The 20,446-nt window shown below is 28.5% G+C and overlaps 1 protein-coding gene across 3 annotated transcripts in view; it reads left to right on the top strand.

Annotated features, from left to right (window-relative positions):
- The window catches only part of LOC145269031 (ARF GTPase-activating protein GIT2-like), a 428,028-nt gene that overhangs the window by 324,206 nt on the left and 83,376 nt on the right, over positions 1-20,446 (top strand). For 2 of the 3 annotated variants that reach the window (XM_080124621.1, XM_080124620.1), the window contains 3 exons: positions 13,407-13,556; positions 14,551-14,808; positions 18,473-18,538. In XM_080124621.1, coding sequence (XP_079980747.1) covers positions 13,407-13,556; positions 14,551-14,808; positions 18,473-18,538 — 474 coding nt within the window. The remainder of the gene's footprint in view (positions 1-13,406; positions 13,557-14,550; positions 14,809-18,472; positions 18,539-20,446) is intronic. The other variant, XM_080124622.1, reaches the window with a different exon arrangement.

Raw genomic sequence — 20,446 nt, 5'->3', positions numbered from 1 at the left:
TGAATTTTATGAATACATGCATAAAAATTTATGAATTTCATGAATACATGCATAAAAATTTATGAATTTTATGAATACATGCATAAAAATTTATTAATTTTATGAATACATGCATAAAAATTTATGGATTTTATGAATACATGCATAAAAATTTATGAATTTTATGAATACATGCATAAAAATTTATGAATTTTATGAATACATGCATAAAAATTTATTAATTTTATGAATACATGCATAAAAATTTAGGAATTCATGCATAAAAATTTATGAATTTCATGAATGCATGCATAAAAATTTATGAATTTTATGAATACATGCATAAAAATTTATGAATTTTATGAATTTATGCATAAAAATTTATTAATTCATGCATAAAAATTTATGAATTTATGCATAAAAATTTATGAATTTTATGAATTTATGCATAAAAATTTATTAATTCATGTATAAAAATTTATGAATTTATGCATAAAAATTTATGAATTTTATGAATACATGCATAAAAATTTAGGAATTCATGCATAAAAATTTATGAATTTCATGAATGCATGCATAAAACTTTATGAATTTTATGAATACATGCATAAAAATTTATGAATTTTATGAATTTATGCATAAAAATTTATGAATTCATGCATAAAAATTTATGAATTTCATGAATGCATGCATAAAAATTTATGAATTTTATGAATACATGCATAAAAATTTATGAATTGTATGAATACATGCATAAAAATTTATGAATTTTATGAATACATGCATAAAAATTTATTAATTTTATGAATACATGCATAAAAATTTAGGAATTCATGCATAAAAATTTATGAATTTCATGAATGCATGCATAAAAATTTATGAATTTTATGAATACATGCATAAAAATTTATGAATTTTATGAATTTATGCATAAAAATTTATTAATTCATGTATAAAAATTTATGAATTTCATGAATGCACGCATAAAAATTTATGAATTTTATGAATACATGCATAAAAATTTATGAATTTTATGAATACATGCATAAAAATTTATTAATTTTATGAATACATGCATAAAAATTTATGAATTTTATGAATTTATGCATAAAAATTTATTAATTCATGCATAAAAATTTATGAATTTATGCATAAAAATTTATGAATTTTATGAATTTATGCATAAAAATTTATTAATTCATGTATAAAAATTTATGAATTTATGCATAAAAATTTATGAATTTTATGAATACATGCATAAAAATTTAGGAATTCATGCATAAAAATTTAGGAATTCATGCATAAAAATTTATGAATTTTATGAATACATGCATAAAAATTTATGAATTTTATGAATTTATGCATAAAAATTTATGAATTCATGCATAAAAATTTATGAATTTCATGAATGCATGCATAAAAATTTATGAATTTTATGAATACATGCATAAAAATTTATGAATTTTATGAATACATGCATAAAAATTTATGAATTTTATGAATACATGCATAAAAATTTATTAATTTTATGAATACATGCATAAAAATTTATGAATTTTATGAATACATGCATAAAAATTTAGGAATTCATGCATAAAAATTTATGAATTTTATGAATTTATGCATAAAAATTTATGAATTCATGCATAAAAATTTATGAATTTCATGAATGCATGCATAAAAATTTATGAATTTTATGAATACATGCATAAAAATTTATGAATTTTATGAATACATGCATAAAAATTTATTAATTTTATGAATACATGCATAAAAATTTATGAATTTTATGAATACATGCATAAACATTTATGAATTTCATGAATACATGCATAAAAATTTATGAATTTTATGAATACATGCATAAAAATTTATTAATTTTATGAATACATGCATAAAAATTTATGAATTTCATGAATACATGCATAAAAATTTATGAATTTTATGAATACATGCATAAAAATTTATGAATTTTATGAATACATGCATAAAAATTTATTAATTTTATGAATACATGCATAAAAATTTAGGAATTCATGCATAAAAATTTATGAATTTCATGAATGCATGCATAAAAATTTATGAATTTTATGAATACATGCATAAAAATTTATGAATTTTATGAATTTATGCATTAAAATTTATTAATTCATGCATAAAAATTTATGAATTTATGCATAAAAATTTATGAATTTTATGAATTTATGCATAAAAATTTATTAATTCATGTATAAAAATTTATGAATTTATGCATAAAAATTTATGAATTTTATGAATACATGCATAAAAATTTAGGAATTCATGCATAAAAATTTATGAATTTCATGAATGCATGCATAAAAATTTATGAATTTTATGAATACATGCATAAAAATTTATGAATTTTATGAATTTATGCATAAAAATTTATGAATTCATGCATAAAAATTTATGAATTTCATGAATGCATGCATAAAAATTTATGAATTTTATGAATACATGCATAAAAATTTATGAATTGTATGAATACATACATAAAAATTTATGAATTTTATGAATACATGCATAAAAATTTATTAATTTTATGAATACATGCATAAAAATTTAGGAATTCATGCATAAAAATTTATGAATTTCATGAATGCATGCATAAAAATTTATGAATTTTATGAATACATGCATAAAAATTTATGAATTTTATGAATTTATGCATAAAAATTTATTAATTCATGTATAAAAATTTATGAATTTCATGAATGCACGCATAAAAATTTATGAATTTTATGAATACATGCATAAAAATTTATGAATTTTATGAATACATGCATAAAAATTTATGAATTTTATGAATACATGCATAAAAATTTATGAATTTTATGAATACATGCATAAAAATTTATGAATTTTATGAATACATGCATAAAAATTTATGAATTTTATGAATACATGCATAAAAATTTAGGAATTCATGCATAAAAATTTATGAATTTTATGAATACATGCATAAAAGTTTATGAATTTTATGAATTCATGCATAAAAATTTATGAATTTTATGAATACACGCATAAAAATTTATGAATTTTATGAATACATGCATAAAAATTTATGAATTTTATGAATTCATGCATAAAAATTTATGAATTTTATGAATTCATGCATAAAAATTTATGAATTTTATGAATTCATGCATAAAAATTTATGAATTTTATGAATACACGCATAAAAATTTATGAATTTTATGAATACATGCATAAAAATTTATGAATTTTATGAAAACATGCTTAAAAATTTATGAATTTTATGAAAACATGCTTAAAAATTTATGAATTTTATGAATACATGCATAAAAATTTATGAATTTTATGAATACATGCATAAAAATTTATGAATTTTATGAATACACGCATAAAAATTTATGAATTTTATGAATACATGCATAAAAATTTATGAATTTTATGAATACATGCATAAAAATTTATGAATTTTATGAATACATGCATAAAAATTTATGAATTTTATGAATTCATGCATAAAAATTTATGAATTTTATGAATTCATGCATAAAATTTTATGAATACATGCATAAAAATTTATGAATTTTATGAATTTATGCATAAAAATTTATGAATTTTATGAATACACGCATAAAAATTTATGAATTTTATGAATACATGCATAAAAATTTATGAATTTTATGAATTCATGCATAAAATTTAAGAATTTTATGAATTCATGCATAAAAATTTATGAATTTTATGAATACATGCATAAAAATTTAGGAATTCATGCATAAAAATTTATGAATTTCATGAATGCATGCATAAAAATTTATGAATTTTATGAATACATGCATAAAAATTTATGAATTTTATGAATTTATGCATAAAAATTTATTAATTCATGCATAAAAATTTATGAATTTATGCATAAAAATTTATGAATTTTATGAATTTATGCATAAAAATTTATTAATTCATGTATAAAAATTTATGAATTTATGCATGAAAATTTATGAATTTTATGAATACATGCATAAAAATTTAGGAATTCATGCATAAAAATTTATGAATTTCATGAATGCATGCATAAAACTTTATGAATTTTATGAATACATGCATAAAAATTTATGAATTTTATGAATTTATGCATAAAAATTTATGAATTCATGCATAAAAATTTATGAATTTCATGAATGCATGCATAAAAATTTATGAATTTTATGAATACATGCATAAAATTTTATGAATTGTATGAATACATGCATAAAAATTTATGAATTTTATGAATACATGCATAAAAATTTATTAATTTTATGAATACATGCATAAAAATTTAGGAATTCATGCATAAAAATTTATGAATTTCATGAATGCATGCATAAAAATTTATGAATTTTATGAATACATGCATAAAAATTTATGAATTTTATGAATTTATGCATAAAAATTTATTAATTCATGTATAAAAATTTATGAATTTCATGAATGCACGCATAAAAATTTATGAATTTTATGAATACATGCATAAAAATTTATGAATTTTATGAATACATGCATAAAAATTTATTAATTTTATGAATACATGCATAAAAATTTATGAATTTTATGAATTTATGCATAAAAATTTATTAATTCATGCATAAAAATTTATGAATTTATGCATAAAAATTTATGAATTTTATGAATTTTTGCATAAAAATTTATTAATTCATGTATAAAAATTTATGAATTTATGCATAAAAATTTATGAATTTTATGAATACATGCATAAAAATTTATGAATTTTATGAATTTATGCATAAAAATTTATGAATTCATGCATAAAAATTTATGAATTTCATGAATGCATGCATAAAAATTTATGAATTTTATGAATACATGCATAAAAATTTATGAATTTTATGAATACATGCATAAAAATTTATGAATTTTATGAATACATGCATAAAAATTTATTAATTTTATGAATACATGCATAAAAATTTATGAATTTTATGAATACATGCATAAAAATTTAGGAATTCATGCATAAAAATTTATGAATTTTATGAATTTATGCATAAAAATTTATGAATTCATGCATAAAAATTTATGAATTTCATGAATGCATGCATAAAAATTTATGAATTTTATGAATACATGCATAAAAATTTATGAATTTTATGAATACATGCATAAAAATTTATTAATTTTATGAATACATGCATAAAAATTTATGAATTTTATGAATACATGCATAAACATTTATGAATTTCATGAATACATGCATAAAAATTTATGAATTTTATGAATACATGCATAAAAATTTATTAATTTTATGAATACATGCATAAAAATTTATGAATTTCATGAATACATGCATAAAAATTTATGAATTTTATGAATACATGCATAAAAATTTATGAATTTTATGAATACATGCATAAAAATTTATTAATTTTATGAATACATGCATAAAAATTTAGGAATTCATGCATAAAAATTTATGAATTTCATGAATGCATGCATAAAAATTTATGAATTTTATGAATACATGCATAAAAATTTATGAATTTTATGAATTTATGCATTAAAATTTATTAATTCATGCATAAAAATTTATGAATTTATGCATAAAAATTTATGAATTTTATGAATTTATGCATAAAAATTTATTAATTCATGTATAAAAATTTATGAATTTATGCATAAAAATTTATGAATTTTATGAATACATGCATAAAAATTTAGGAATTCATGCATAAAAATTTATGAATTTCATGAATGCATGCATAAAAATTTATGAATTTTATGAATACATGCATAAAAATTTATGAATTTTATGAATTTATGCATAAAAATTTATGAATTCATGCATAAAAATTTATGAATTTCATGAATGCATGCATAAAAATTTATGAATTTTATGAATACATGCATAAAAATTTATGAATTGTATGAATACATACATAAAAATTTATGAATTTTATGAATACATGCATAAAAATTTATTAATTTTATGAATACATGCATAAAAATTTAGGAATTCATGCATAAAAATTTATGAATTTCATGAATGCATGCATAAAAATTTATGAATTTTATGAATACATGCATAAAAATTTATGAATTTTATGAATTTATGCATAAAAATTTATTAATTCATGCATAAAAATTTATGAATTTCATGAATGCACGCATAAAAATTTATGAATTTTATGAATACATGCATAAAAATTTATGAATTTTATGAATACATGCATAAAAATTTATGAATTTTATGAATACATGCATAAAAATTTATGAATTTTATGAATACATGCATAAAAATTTATGAATTTTATGAATACATGCATAAAAATTTATGAATTTTATGAATACATGCATAAAAATTTAGGAATTCATGCATAAAAATTTATGAATTTTATGAATACATGCATAAAAGTTTATGAATTTTATGAATTCATGCATAAAAATTTATGAATTTTATGAATACACGCATAAAAATTTATGAATTTTATGAATACATGCATAAAAATTTATGAATTTTATGAATTCATGCATAAAAATTTATGAATTTTATGAATTCATGCATAAAAATTTATGAATTTTATGAATTCATGCATAAAAATTTATGAATTTTATGAATACACGCATAAAAATTTATGAATTTTATGAATACATGCATAAAAATTTATGAATTTTATGAAAACATGCTTAAAAATTTATGAATTTTATGAAAACATGCTTAAAAATTTATGAATTTTATGAATACATGCATAAAAATTTATGAATTTTATGAATACATGCATAAAAATTTATGAATTTTATGAATACACGCATAAAAATTTATGAATTTTATGAATACATGCATAAAAATTTATGAATTTTATGAATACATGCATAAAAATTTATGAATTTTATGAATACATGCATAAAAATTTATGAATTTTATGAATTCATGCATAAAAATTTATGAATTTTATGAATTCATGCATAAAATTTTATGAATACATGCATAAAAATTTATGAATTTTATGAATTTATGCATAAAAATTTATGAATTTTATGAATACACGCATAAAAATTTATGAATTTTATGAATACATGCATAAAAATTTATGAATTCATGCATAAAATTTATGAATTTTATGAATACATGCATAAAAATTTATGAATTCATGCATAAAAATTTATGAATTTTATGAATGCACGCATAAAAATTTATGAATTTTATGAATGCACGCATAAAAATTTATGAATTTTATGAATACACGCATAAAAATTTATGAATTTTATGAATGCATGCATAAAAATTTAACCCAGGAGATTATTTGCACATAAAAATACATTTGAATAAAAAGCTAAACCTGCCATTGAAGAAAAAAAATTTTTAAGTGCAAATCTCTGAATGGGACACTTTGTGCCTACAATGGAGGCCGAGGATCTGTTGGAGTCGTCTGATATGAAATATCTCCAAACATTAGAGATAACAAAAAATAATCAGTTTCATAATTTTTTAAATATTATTTCCAACTGATTCATAATTACCTCAGATTATGAGGAATTCTCAAACAAAAAAATATTTATTCGGGCATATTTATCATAAACTCAGTGTCAGAGGAATTCTCAGTGAAAGAAACAACAGAAATCAAATGGTTTTTTCATTTTAAAATACTGTTCATAAGCAAGTTTTGACAAGCTTCTGGGCTTGACCGTTACTCCTGATCTTAAATGGAACACGTACATCAAATCTGTTGCCAAGGCCGCTGGAAAAATGGTGGGATCTTTCTATCGATCCAGTAGATATCTCACTGCTCTACCTATAGAAGAGCCAGGTACGTCCAAGGATGGAATACTGTTGCCACATCTGGGCAGGAGCTGCTAGAAAGGACTTGTCCTGCCTTGATAGAGTTCAAAATAGACTTCATAGCCTCGTAAGAGATGTCCTTTTCACTTCCCTGCAACCTCTATCTCACAGAAGAGATGTTGCGAGTTTGTCTCTGCTTTATCGTTATTTTCATGGAAAGTGTTCGACTGAGCTCCAATCTATGGTTCCCCCTCGCCAAACTTTCACAAGAAACACTCGTCTAGCTGAAACCACTATCAATAATTCCCCCCCACTCTTTATCTGTGCCTAAACCTAAACGTAGATTCCATGAACAAAGCTTCTTTCTTAGAGCTGCACGCCTGTGGAATTGTCTTCCGTTTTCCTGCTTTCCGGCTGACTACAATATGGTTGTCTTCAAGTCTAGCGTAAACAAGTTCTTGATGAGCCGTTCCATATAAGTTAACAAATTTACCGAATTGGTTACTATATTGTCCAATTTCTACTGTACACTCTTTAACCCCCCCTTATCCTCGAGTGGCCTCTTGGCCTTGATAATGTGGTGATGCCGGTGTAAAAAAAAAAAAAAAAAAAAAAAAAAGATTTACTCCTTTTTAAGATTGGGGGGGGGGGTACTACTCTTTTAATTCAAAACATAAGCTCAAGGAAAACCTTGCTCCCTGTGACTTTTGGTTATTCCCTAAGCTCAAGGAAAACCTTACAGTCTGTCGTTATGAGACAATTGAGGAGATGAAAGAGGCTGTGACGAGGGTCATTGACATGATGCACCGCTGTACAACTCTCATACTCTCTATCACGTTATGACAACAGGACCTTTGCCAGCACCCTCAAAATGCATCGTTGGATTGCCATGAATTACAAAGATGTGTCCAGGGTGATAAAACCAAAGTGTCCGGCCACGGTTACGGTCTTTGGTGTGGTTTCAAGTGAGAGCCACATCATGCCACCTCACATCTTCGAAGTCAGCTTGAAAGTCGACACCAAAGTGTACCTGGATGTGCTGAAGAGTGTGCTGATCCATTGGTGTAATCAGGTGGCTGCTGGCAGATCTTGGGTGTGCCAGCAGAACTCAGTGTCTGCCCACAAGTCCAAAGAGACCCAAGCTTGTCTTCAGGAGTGCTATGGCTTTGTGCTCTTCATTCGCTGGCTCCCCTTCTCCCCCGACCCGAAGCCACTGGACCACTTCGTTTGGTCATACATCAAGAACACCACCAAAATGACTTCCCATAACACCAAAGCCAGCTTGATGTCTGAGTATTCGCTGAGCTCCCGTCAGTTCTTGTGGAAAAGGTATGCTCCCAGTTCCGGATCCATATGGAGGCTGAAAACGGCTACATTGAATAGATGTCAGCTCTACTGTGTAATCAATTTAGCGGAATTGATTTTTTTAATAAAAGTTTTCAAATAAAACTATATCGTTCCACCCTGTGTTTATTTTTGGTATCCATTATGTTGTTTTTTTATAATCTATCAGTGATGGGACAATTCCGATGTTTTTCCTGATTCCAATACAATTACCGATTCTGATTCTTTATAAATCTCTAATTATTTAACTATAAGATTGTTATTTTCTCCAATCTTTGTAAAAAAAAACACATGCAAATGTTTTCCTGAACGTCAAAATATGCTTGTGGGGGATGATCTATCGATTTTAGCTTCCCTGGTATTTTAAAATCAATCAATGTTTATTATTTTATTATTATTACCAGCAATAGAAGATTTTGCTTTAATCAAATTAAAAAAGACAAAAGAATCGTTTTGGCATCGATTTTTCTGATACCGATTCTGATTAATCATCCCAACACTAATATATATATATATATATATATATATATATATATATAATATAAAGTTGAATGTCTGTGTGTGTGTCTGGTCACGAATAGGCTCCTATATGGTTGACTACTTTAAAAAACTGATTACATATTATGATAGAAGATGTATCGAGACACAGGAATAGGTATGTTTAATCTGGCAGAACGGTGGTTCATTAAAATTGTGGGGTCTGCGTTCGTGCCTGGTCCACAAAGTATGGAAATAAAAAATTTAAAAAAAAAAAAAACGTTTACAAGTGTTTTTGATATAGATGTACATAAGAATACTTTGATAAGTATGTTTTAACTTAAATAGGGATGGTATAATAAAATTATGGGGTCTGCGTTCGCGCTTGGCCTCCATAGAATGAAAATAGTTACAAACTTTAATAAAGACTTTTCATATCTATCTGTGTAAGTATACTTTGATAATATTTCAGTTTGAAGAAATATGGTATAATAAAATTATGGGGTGTTCATTCGCACCTGACCTCCATAGAATGGAAATATGTCACAAAGTTTAACAAGGTTTTTTAATATAGATCCACAGAATATTGTGATAAGTGTTTCAGTGTGAACAGGTATGGTATAATAAATTATGGGGTTTATCTATTTTTTTATCTTTTTTAATTTTATTATTTGAATTTTAAGGTTGTTTAAAAAAAAAAAAAAACGAGATTTACACGAGATCTTGTCATGTATGTGTATGTTTCCAATTCCGGTTATAAAACAGATGAGTATCAGCTGAAGAGAGCTTGATGTGGATATCTAAAACGGTCCCCTATTATCAGGTTTGAAACCGACGGTACCGATGACTTATCTCATCTAAACTTTCTGTAAATAAAAATATAAATAATATATATGTATATATGACCATGTCTGTCTGAAGAGCAGTCTCTACTAAATTGTTTGGTCTTTAGCCGGTAAAAATAGCTGCTAAGGAGTCAAAATTGAAAAAAGAAAATTGGAACTTGACGGGCGTTAGTCAAATTAAAGAGCTCTTACACGCATGCACAACTATACATGCATGTGTTTCAGAAACGAAAAAGTACACCTGTGGGTGGGAGGGGAAGCTATAGATTTTAGCTTTACTAGTAGTTCAAACTACATAATCTATGTATTAATACAATAGCATGTGTTAGTTTCTGTGTCACGCTTACATTCGGGTCGTTTAATTGTTATGTACTTTCATTTCTTGTAATAAATGATTTTACCAAGAATTCCTCAAAAATAATTTAATCAAAAATTTTTCATAAGTTTTCGTTTCAATTATGATTTTAGCTGACAGCACCTGAGTAATCTTTTTTTTTTTTTTTTTTTTTTTTTCTTATAAATAATTTTACCAAGAATTCCTCAAAAATAATTTTATCAAAAATTTTTCATAAGTTTTCGTTTCAATTATGATTTTAGCTGACAGCACCTGAGTAATCTATTTTTTTTTTTTTTTTTTTTTTCTTATAAATAATTTTACCAAGAATTCCTCAAAAATAATTTTATCAAAAATTTTTCATAAGTTTTCGTTTCAATTATGATTTTAGCTGACAGCACCTGAGTAATCTTTTTTTTTTTTTTTTTTTTTTTTTTTTCTTATAAATAATTTTACCAAGAATTCCTCAAAAATAATTTTATCAAAAATTTTTCATAAGTTTTCGTTTCAATTATGATTTTAGCTGACAGCACCTGAGTAATCTTTTTTTTTTTTTTTTTTTTTTTTTTTTCTTATAAATAATTTTACCAAGAATTCCTCAAAAATAATTTTATCAAAAATTTTTCATAAGTTTTCGTTTCAATTATGATTTTAGCTGACAGCACCTGAGTAATCTTTTTTTTTTTTTTTTTTTTTTTTTCTTATAAATAATTTTACCAAGAATTCCTCAAAAATAATTTTATCAAAAATTTTTCATAAGTCTTCGTTTCAATTATGATTTTAGCTGACAGCACCTGAGTAATCTTTTTTTTTTTTTTTTTTTTTTTTTCTTATAAATAATTTTACCAAGAATTCCTCAAAAATAATTTTATCAAAAATTTTTCATAAGTTTTCGTTTCAATTATGATTTTAGCTGACAGCACCTGAGTAATCTATTTTTTTTTTTTTTTTTTTTTTTTATAAATAATTTTACCAAGAATTCCTCAAAAATAATTTAATCAAAAATTTTTCATAAGTTTTCGTTTCAATTATGATTTTAGCTGACAGCACCTGAGTAATCTATTTTTTTTTTTTTTTTTTTTTTTCTTATAAATAATTTTACCAAGAATTCCTCAAAAATAATTTAATCAAAAATTTTTCATAAGTTTTCGTTTCAATTATGATTTTAGCTGACAGCACCTGAGTAATCTATTTTTTTTTTTTTTTTTTTTTTTTTCTTATAAATAATTTTACCAAGAATTCCTCAAAAATAATTTTATCAAAAATTTTTTTTTAAGTCTTCGTTTCAATTATGATTTTAGCTGACAGCACCTGAGTAATCTTTTTTTTTTTTTTTTTTTTTTTTTTATAAATAATTTTACCAAGAATTCCTCAAAAATAATTTTATCAAAAATTTTTCATAAGTCTTCGTTTCAATTATGATTTTAGCTGACGGCACCTGAGTAATCTTTTTTTTTTTTTTTTTTTTATAAATAATTTTACCAAGAATTCCTCATAAGTTTGGTTTCGATTATAGCTGAAAGATCTAAAGTTATATATATTCATAAGTTTGGGATTCGGTTTCGATTCAAGCTAATGAAGCCAAGTTATATAGATGTATTTCTTTATTTTTGAAATTGCAACTTTATAACATATAAAAATTGATAGAACATTAACTCTATAATAGTATATACAAAATATGCAAGAATTAAAATATATTTAAGCATATTTTATAACCTGCCTACGCCGGACGTCACTGCTAGCTTGGATAAATACTTTTGCAGTTTTAACTAAAAAGCTACAAATTTCTTGGTCTTTTGGCCAAGAGCCGAGAGAAAAATCATTTAAAATTTACAACAGACACAAGATGGATGACATTTACAACGAGATGGATCAAATTTACAACAGAGACGAGATGGATCAACCAACCTCATCATTAATTCTTTTTGAGTTGGCCTTGTGCCAAAGTTTTTTGTTCATTTTCCCAATTGTATTTTTCTTCCTATGAATAAAAAATTTAATATCTCAAAGTGTAGTATCTGTTCTTCAGATGCAGAACTTCCATTTCGTGTTCTCTTTCGGTGGAGGAGCAGTCCTTCACAACTGAGACAATTTTTTTATTTTTGTACCTTTTCTCCACATTAAAAAATGACTCTGGTGTCTCTGTCCCGTGGGGAGGCATTGTAAATAGGTACAATAATATCAGAGCGTCTCCATTTACGTTGAATATCTACAGAATGCCAACATCAATATATTACATATGAATGAGTCCTCTGTGGAATTTCTACAGATCTCGCTAGTTAGTGATTTTTTAATCATTAGTACCAGTAATAGAAAATTAAGCAAACACGAAAATAAACAATTTTTTAAATTGTTTGGCATCGGAAATTTGGCACATTTTTTTTCTCAATTCCAATATTGATTCCGAGCCCTCCAAAAGTTTTGATTTTTTTTTTTCCAATTCCAATGTATCTTCCAACACTAATAGATGCGCTAATTTAATGTTTGTATGTTATCACCTTCTCCTCCATACTACCCTCTATTGGAGTTGTTGTTATAGAAATGTCCAAAAATATATTTTTGACTAGAAATCTTAAATGTCGATTTAAAAAAAAAAAAAAAAAAAAAAAAAAAATTTTTCTTTCACTCAATTTGTTTCCTGAATGTTTGCCTCTTTCAGAGCATGACATCTGAACAAGTGGAAGGACCCGTATCAACCGAAGACTTCTTGGAAATGAAAAAAGCTCTCTCAAATTCGGAATACAGGGTACAGCAGCTTCTTCAAGCACAGATAGACTTAAAAACAGAAGTGAACCGACTCAAGACTTTGGTAAGTGACGTCTATCTTACGAGATGTAACGTAACATTTTTTCTTTTTACAATTCGGTTAATGGCTTTTAATAAAATATAACATACCTAGCTAACAGTTAAGTTAGGGTTGAATGCTTTTAATAAAATATAATGTGCCTAGCTAACAGTCGAGTTAGGGTTGCTTGCTTTTAATAATATACTGCACTTTATAATTGAAGAAAAAGTCTTTAACAGGCTTGAAAAGGCTTGAAATTTTTAGCATTGTCTTAAAAAGGCCTAAATTCTATTATTACCTTTAAAATATGGAAAATGTTCTGAAAAGACTTTCAAAATCATATTATTTACTGAATATAGTAAAAATTTGTGTCAGAACATTAAAAATCAAATCAAATCATATAACATGACTAACTAACAGCCAGGTTAGTCTTAGTCAACAGCATTGTCTTAAAAAAGCCTCAATTCTATTATTACCTTTAAAATATGGAAAATGTTCTGAAAAGACTTTCAAAATCATATTATTTACTGAATATAGTAAAAATTTGTGTCAGAACATTAAAAATAAAATCAAAATTAATACTATTAAAATATTTTGAATATTAAAGCACTATTAAAATATTTTTGAAATATTAAATACTATTAAAATATTTTTTAAATATTAAATACTATTAAAATATTTTTTAAATATTAAATACTATTAAAATATTTTTTTAAATATTAAAAATAAAATCGACATAAGCACTGTTAAAATATTTTAAAAGTTTAAACTAAAGTGCTATTAAAATATTTTTTAGATATTAAAAATAAAATCGAAATAAATACTATCAAAATATTTTTTAATACTCAATATTAAAAATGTAACTGAAATAAATTCTATTAAAATATTTAAAATATTAAAGCACCACTAAAATGGCTTTGAAAAGTTTGAAAATTGGACTTGTAAAATCTGTATGAACCCTGTCTAAACCCTGAAAAGTTTGAAAATTGAACCCTGTCGAATGTTTTTTCTTTCTCAGATCAATTCGTTAGTCGAAGAAAACTCTCTCCTGAAACGTGACAAATGTGGAAACATCAATAACAACAACAACAATCCAAATACGTTAACGACAGCGACCAGCACCTCCATGTTGAATGGTCTGTCCCAGGGAAGGCAACACAGGCAATCAACCACACCACCTCACAGTACAGTTGTGACGGACTTAAAGCGGATTCCAGGCACTGCTCGCCCTCAGTCAATGTTTGAACCAAGAGATCACCAGAGGCTTTCCAAGATGGTAAGGCAATCATTGCCCTCTCCCTCCTCATTTTTAAGGTCCTTTTTTGGGGGGAGGAGGAATTATGTATTCTTAAGGTTTTTTATTTTGGCTTCAGCTTAATTTTTATTTTTCGATAAATTTATTTGCTGTTTTTTTTTTGTTTTTGTTTTTTGTCCATTTTTAGAGACACTTTTTTAATTTTGTTTGTATATTTTAATTTTGTTTTATACGTTCTCTGTTCTTTCTCTTTCCCCTTTTCTTTCTTTCCCTTTTTCTTTCTTTCCCTTTTTCTTTCATCCCTTTTTTCTTTCTTTCCCTTTTCCTTTCCTATTTCCTTTCTTTCCTTTTTCCTTTCTTTCCTTTTTTCCTTTCTTTCCTTTTTCCTTTTCCTTTTTTTCTTTTTTCCTTCCTTTTTCCTTTTTTCTTCCCTTTTTCCTTTCTTTTTTCTTTCCTTTTTTCTTTCCTTTTTCTTTCCTTTTTTTTCATTTTTTCTTTCCTTTTTTTCTTTCCTTTTTTTCTTTCATTTTTTTCTTTCCTTTTTTTCTTTCCTTTTTTCTTTCCTTTTTTCTTTCCTTTTTTCTTTCCTTTTTTCTTTCCTTTTTTTCTTTTTTCTTTCCTTTTTTCTTTCCTTTTTTCTTTCCTTTTTTTCTTTCCTTTTTTTCTTTCCTTTTTTTCTTTCCTTTTTTCTTTCCTTTTTTCTTTCCTTTTTTCTTTCCTTTTTTCTTTCCTTTTTTCTTTCCTTTTTTTCTTTCCTTTTTTTCCTTCCTTTTTTTCTTTCCTTTTTTTCTTTCCTTTTTTTCCTTCCTTTTTTTCTTTCCTTTTTTTCTTTCCTTTTTTTCTTTCCTTTTTTTCTTTCCTTTTTTTCTTTCCTTTTTTTCTTTCCTTTTTTTTCTTTCCTTTTTTCTTTCCTTTTTTTCTTTCCTTTTTTTCTTTCCTTTTTTTCTTTCCTTTTTTTCCTTTTTTCTTTCCTTTTTCCTTTTTTCTTTCCTTTTTCCTTTTTTCTTTCCTTTTTCCTTTTTTCTTTCCTTTTTTTCTTTCCTTTTTTTCTTTCCTTTTTTTCTTTCCTTTTTTTCTTTCCTTTTTTTCTTTCCTTTTTTCTTTCCTTTTTTCTTTCCTTTTTTCTTTCCTTTTTTCTTTCCTTTTTTCTTTCCTTTTTTCTTTCCTTTTTTCTTTTTTCTTTCCTTTTTCTTTCCTTTTTTTTCATTTTTTCTTTCCTTTTTTTCTTTCATTTTTTTCTTTCCTTTTTTTCTTTCCTTTTTTCTTTCCTTTTTTCTTTCCTTTTTTTCTTTTTTCTTTCCTTTTTTCTTTCCTTTTTTTCTTTCCTTTTTTTCTTTCCTTTTTTTCTTTCCTTTTTTTCTTTCCTTTTTTTCTTTCCTTTTTTTCTTTCCTTTTTTCTTTCCTTTTTTCTTTCCTTTTTTCTTTCCTTTTTTCTTTCCTTTTTTTCTTTCCTTTTTTTCTTTCCTTTTTTCCTTCCTTTTTTTCTTTCCTTTTTTTCTTTCCTTTTTTTCCTTCCTTTTTTTCTTTCCTTTTTTTCTTTCCTTTTTTCTTTCCTTTTTTCTTTCCTTTTTTTCTTTCCTTTTTTTCTTTCCTTTTTTTTCTTTCCTTTTTTTCTTTCCTTTTTTTCTTTCCTTTTTTTCTTTCCTTTTTTTCTTTCCTTTCCTTTTTCCTTTTTTCTTTCCTTTTTCCTTTTTTCTTTCCTTTTTCCTTTTTTCTTTCCTTTTTCCTTTTTTCTTTCCTTTTTTCTTTTTTCTTTCCTTTTTTCTTTTTTCTTTTTTTCCTTTTTTGTTTCCTTTTCTTCCGGTCTCTTTTTCCTTTCTCTTTTCTTCCTTTTCCTTTTTCAAGTTATTTTTCATTTTCTTTCTTGTCATTTTCTTTCCTTTTTTTTTTTTTCTTTTTCCATGCTTTTATTTGCTTTAATTTTTATTTTCTCTTCTTTTTGTTTCTTTCTGTTCTCTCCCTTTTCTTTCCTTTTCCTCTTTCTCTGCTGTTTAATTAAGTTTGTATTCTTTTTTCAATTTTCCTTTCACCATTTTCTTCGCATTTTACAGCATCACAAGATTAATTCAACAATTTTTCCTTAAAATGTTCACAGAAAATCAACGGGTTAATTATGGCAAAACATGTATTCTTTTCTTTCTTTCCTTCTCTGTTTCTCTTTCCATCTTTCCTCTTATTTCCCTCTCCCCAGTTGTCCTCGTCTTTCCCTCTTCTGTCTCTCCTTGTTTTTCTGCCCATCTCTTGTCTTTCTCCGTCCCAGTGTCTCCTTGTCTTTCTCCGTCCCAGTGTCTCCTTGTCTTTCTCCGTCCCAGTGTCTCCTTGTCTTTCTCCGTCCCAGTGTCTCCTTGTCTTTCTCCGTCCCAGTGTCTCCTTGTCTTTCTCCGTCCCAGTGTCTCCTTGTCTTTCTCCGTCCCAGTGTCTCCTTGTCTTTCTCCGTCCCAGTGTCTCCTCGTCTTTCTCCGTCCCAGTGTCTCCTCGTCTTTCTCCGTCCCAGTGTCTCCTCGTCTTTCTCCGTCCCAGTGTCTCCTCGTCTTTCTCCGTCCCAGTGTCTCCTCGTCTTTCTCCGTCCCAGTGTCTCCTCGTCTTTCTCCGTCCCAGTGTCTCCTCGTCTTTCTCCGTCCCAGTGTCTCCTCGTCTTTCTCCGTCCCAGTGTCTCCTCGTCTTTCTCCGTCCCAGTGTCTCCTCGTCTTTCTCCGTCCCAGTGTCTCCTCGTCTTTCTCCGTCCCAGTGTCTCCTCGTCTTTCTCCGTCCCAGTGTCTCCTCGTCTTTCTCCGTCCCAGTGTCTCCTCGTCTTTCTCCGTCCCAGTGTCTCCTCGTCTTTCTCCGTCCCAGTGTCTCCTCGTCTTTCTCCGTCCCAGTGTCTCCTCGTCTTTCTCCGTCCCAGTGTCTCCTCGTCTTTCTCCGTCCCAGTGTCTCCTCGTCTTTCTCCTCGAATTTCCCCTTCTCTTCCCTTCTTTCCCCTTCTCTTCCCTTTCCCCTTCTCTCCTTGTCTTTCCCCTTCTCTCCCCTTCTCTCCCCATCTTTCCCCTCCTCTCCCCGTCTTTCCCCGTCTCTCCCCGTCTTTCCCCGTCTGTCCCCTTCTTTCCCTCCCCGTCTGTCCCCTTCTCTCCTCCCGTCTTTCCCCCGGTCTCTCCTCCCGTCTTTCCCCCGGTCTCTCCTCCCGTCTTTCCCCCGGTCTCTCCTCCCGTCTTTCCCCCGGTCTCTCCTCCCGTCTTTCCCCCGGTCTCTCCTCCCATCTCTCCTCCCGTCTTTCCCCCGATCTCTCCTCCCGTCTTTCCCCCGATCTCTCCTCCCGTCTTTCCCTCGTCTCTCCCTATCCCCCGTCTCTCCCTATCCCCCGTCTCTCCCTATCCCCCGTCTCTCCCTGTCTCTCCTTTTCTTTCCTCATATCTCCCCATCCCCCTTTATCTCTCTCTCTATCCCATCTCTCTTCCTCTTCCACCATCTCCATCTCTATCTCCAGCAAAACATCCGAATGTACCTACTGATCCTACTCAAGTCATACCCTTGCGCGTAACATCAGCACATAAGTATGCTGCACCTTCCAAAGTAAATAATGGTTAATTTTCTAAGCGCAGTCAATCGATGACTGTTATATACACCACATCCACTCTCCCTCCCCTCCATATAATAATACCTTCACCCCCACATCTACAGGATTTTGTGATTGTTTCTCACCCTCCAGGGTAAAGATAAAGACGACCTACCCACCGCCATGTCTGTGACAAATATCCATCTGGGAGAGGACCAGGTATTTTTAATGACTATCTTCATTTTGTTGGTTTGCAGTGTCTTTTTAATATGTCGCCAAGTAATAACACTCACCCGTGTCTTGAAGGGCCCCCACACTGGGGGTGTAGGGGAGAAAGCGCACCCCACCCTTCCGTGACTGCTGATGCATTGCAATTTTTTTTTTTTTTTTCCGATATGAAATAGTTGTTTGACAATAAGTTGTTGCATGATTATTTGCATTTGAGAATCATTTCCCCCCCCCCCCGAATCTACCCCCCCCTTTCCCTCCATCCTGTAAACCGATATGTTTAGACGTTTGAGAGTATTAGCTGAGGTCGAAGGTCACCAAATGTAACCTGTAATGTTTGCGTATAACTTTAATTCTCCACCCACCCATTATTTCTGCATCCGTTTCTCAATTTTCTTAAAATGAGGATTGATACTTTCGATACTTTGGATTATTCTGACTAGAGTTCTCATTTTGAGTGTTATTTTTACAGCGTTTCGACCAATGTAACTTCCTGTGGTAAAAAGGTTGCAGGGAAGAGAAAAGGGCATTCCTCCGCTAGGTTACGAAGTCTATTTTGAACTTTGTTAAGTCAAGATAAGCCCTTTCTAGCAGCTTCTGGCCAGATCTGGCAACAGTGCTTCATCCTTGGACGTACTTGGCTCTTCTTGGCCTTCGGGCCAAGATCAAAGTGTAGTATCTGTTCCGGCAGATGCTGCAAGCTATGACTAGCTATGACTAGCAAAGACCAGATGTGGGGGCAACCCCACATGCCTGACCTTTAACCAGCTCCCATTTCCCACCTCTCGGGAGCTGGTCCCCTTTTTTCCCTTCCCCCTCCCTTCACTCCTCACATTAAAAATCGGCCTTGTGCCTAATTTGCTCGGTGGGGGAGCAAATAAACACCATCTGTTCCGACAGATACTACAAGCTATGACTAGCTATGACTAGCAAAGACCAGATGTGGGGCAACCCCACATGCCTGACCATTAACCAGCTCCCATTTCCCACCTCTCGGAAGCTGGTCCCCTTTTTCCCTTCCCCTCCCCTTCACTCCTCACATTAAAAATTGGCCTTGTGCCTAATTTGCTCGGTGGGGGAGCAAATAAATACCATCTGTTCCGACAGATACTGCAAGCAAAGACCATATGTGGGGGCAACCCCACATATAAGACCTTGGTCAATGTAGGGGCAACCCTTCATACCAATAGTCACTATCCAGCTCCCCTACTCCCCGGGGAGTTCGTCCCCATTTCCCCTTCACTCCTCACTTTAAAAATCGGCCTTGTGCCTAATTTGCTCAGTGGGGGAGCAAATAAATACCATCTGTTCTTCGGGTGCTGCACTTCCATTTCTTGTTCTCTTTCGGTGGAGGGGCGGTCCTTCACGACTGAGACAATTTTTATTTTTGTACCTTTTCTCCACGTTAAAAAAACGACCCTGGTGTCTAACTCTGTCCCGTGGGGAGGCATTGTAAATAGGTATATAGGTAGAGAATTGCATCAGTAGTGAGATATTTAATGAAACGGTAGAACGGTGTTAATCAATCGAAATTCCAGTGTTCATAAAATAATGTCCAGTGATAGGTAGAGTTGTGTTATAGTAAAAACTTTGTTAGTTAAACAAACATTAGTTTATTTATTTGTGGACTGTTATCCTCATCTTTATAGTAGTTGTTTCACTACTTTTCGGCCAACTATTCCTCTGGCCTTCGTCAGGCAGGGCCTGTGGTGCAGTGGATAGTGGCATTGAATCTCTACGGTTCCAGGTGAGCATTGTCTGAGGATAGCAGTTTCAATCCTAACCAAAGTCGGCCAGAGGATTAGTTAACCAAAACGTGGTGAGACTACAACTATGGAAGGCAGTATTTACTGAGGATACAGTTAAGAGACTCAGTATTCCTGTCCTGTCGTGGTTAAC

This window comes from Euprymna scolopes, chromosome 45 (assembly GCF_053919585.1).
Source record: "Euprymna scolopes isolate OS-2025 chromosome 45, ASM5391958v1, whole genome shotgun sequence".
NCBI lineage: Eukaryota > Metazoa > Mollusca > Cephalopoda > Sepiida > Sepiolidae > Euprymna > Euprymna scolopes.
Note: the sequence above shows the minus strand (reverse complement) of the source record. Positions and strands in the feature narration are given on the sequence as shown.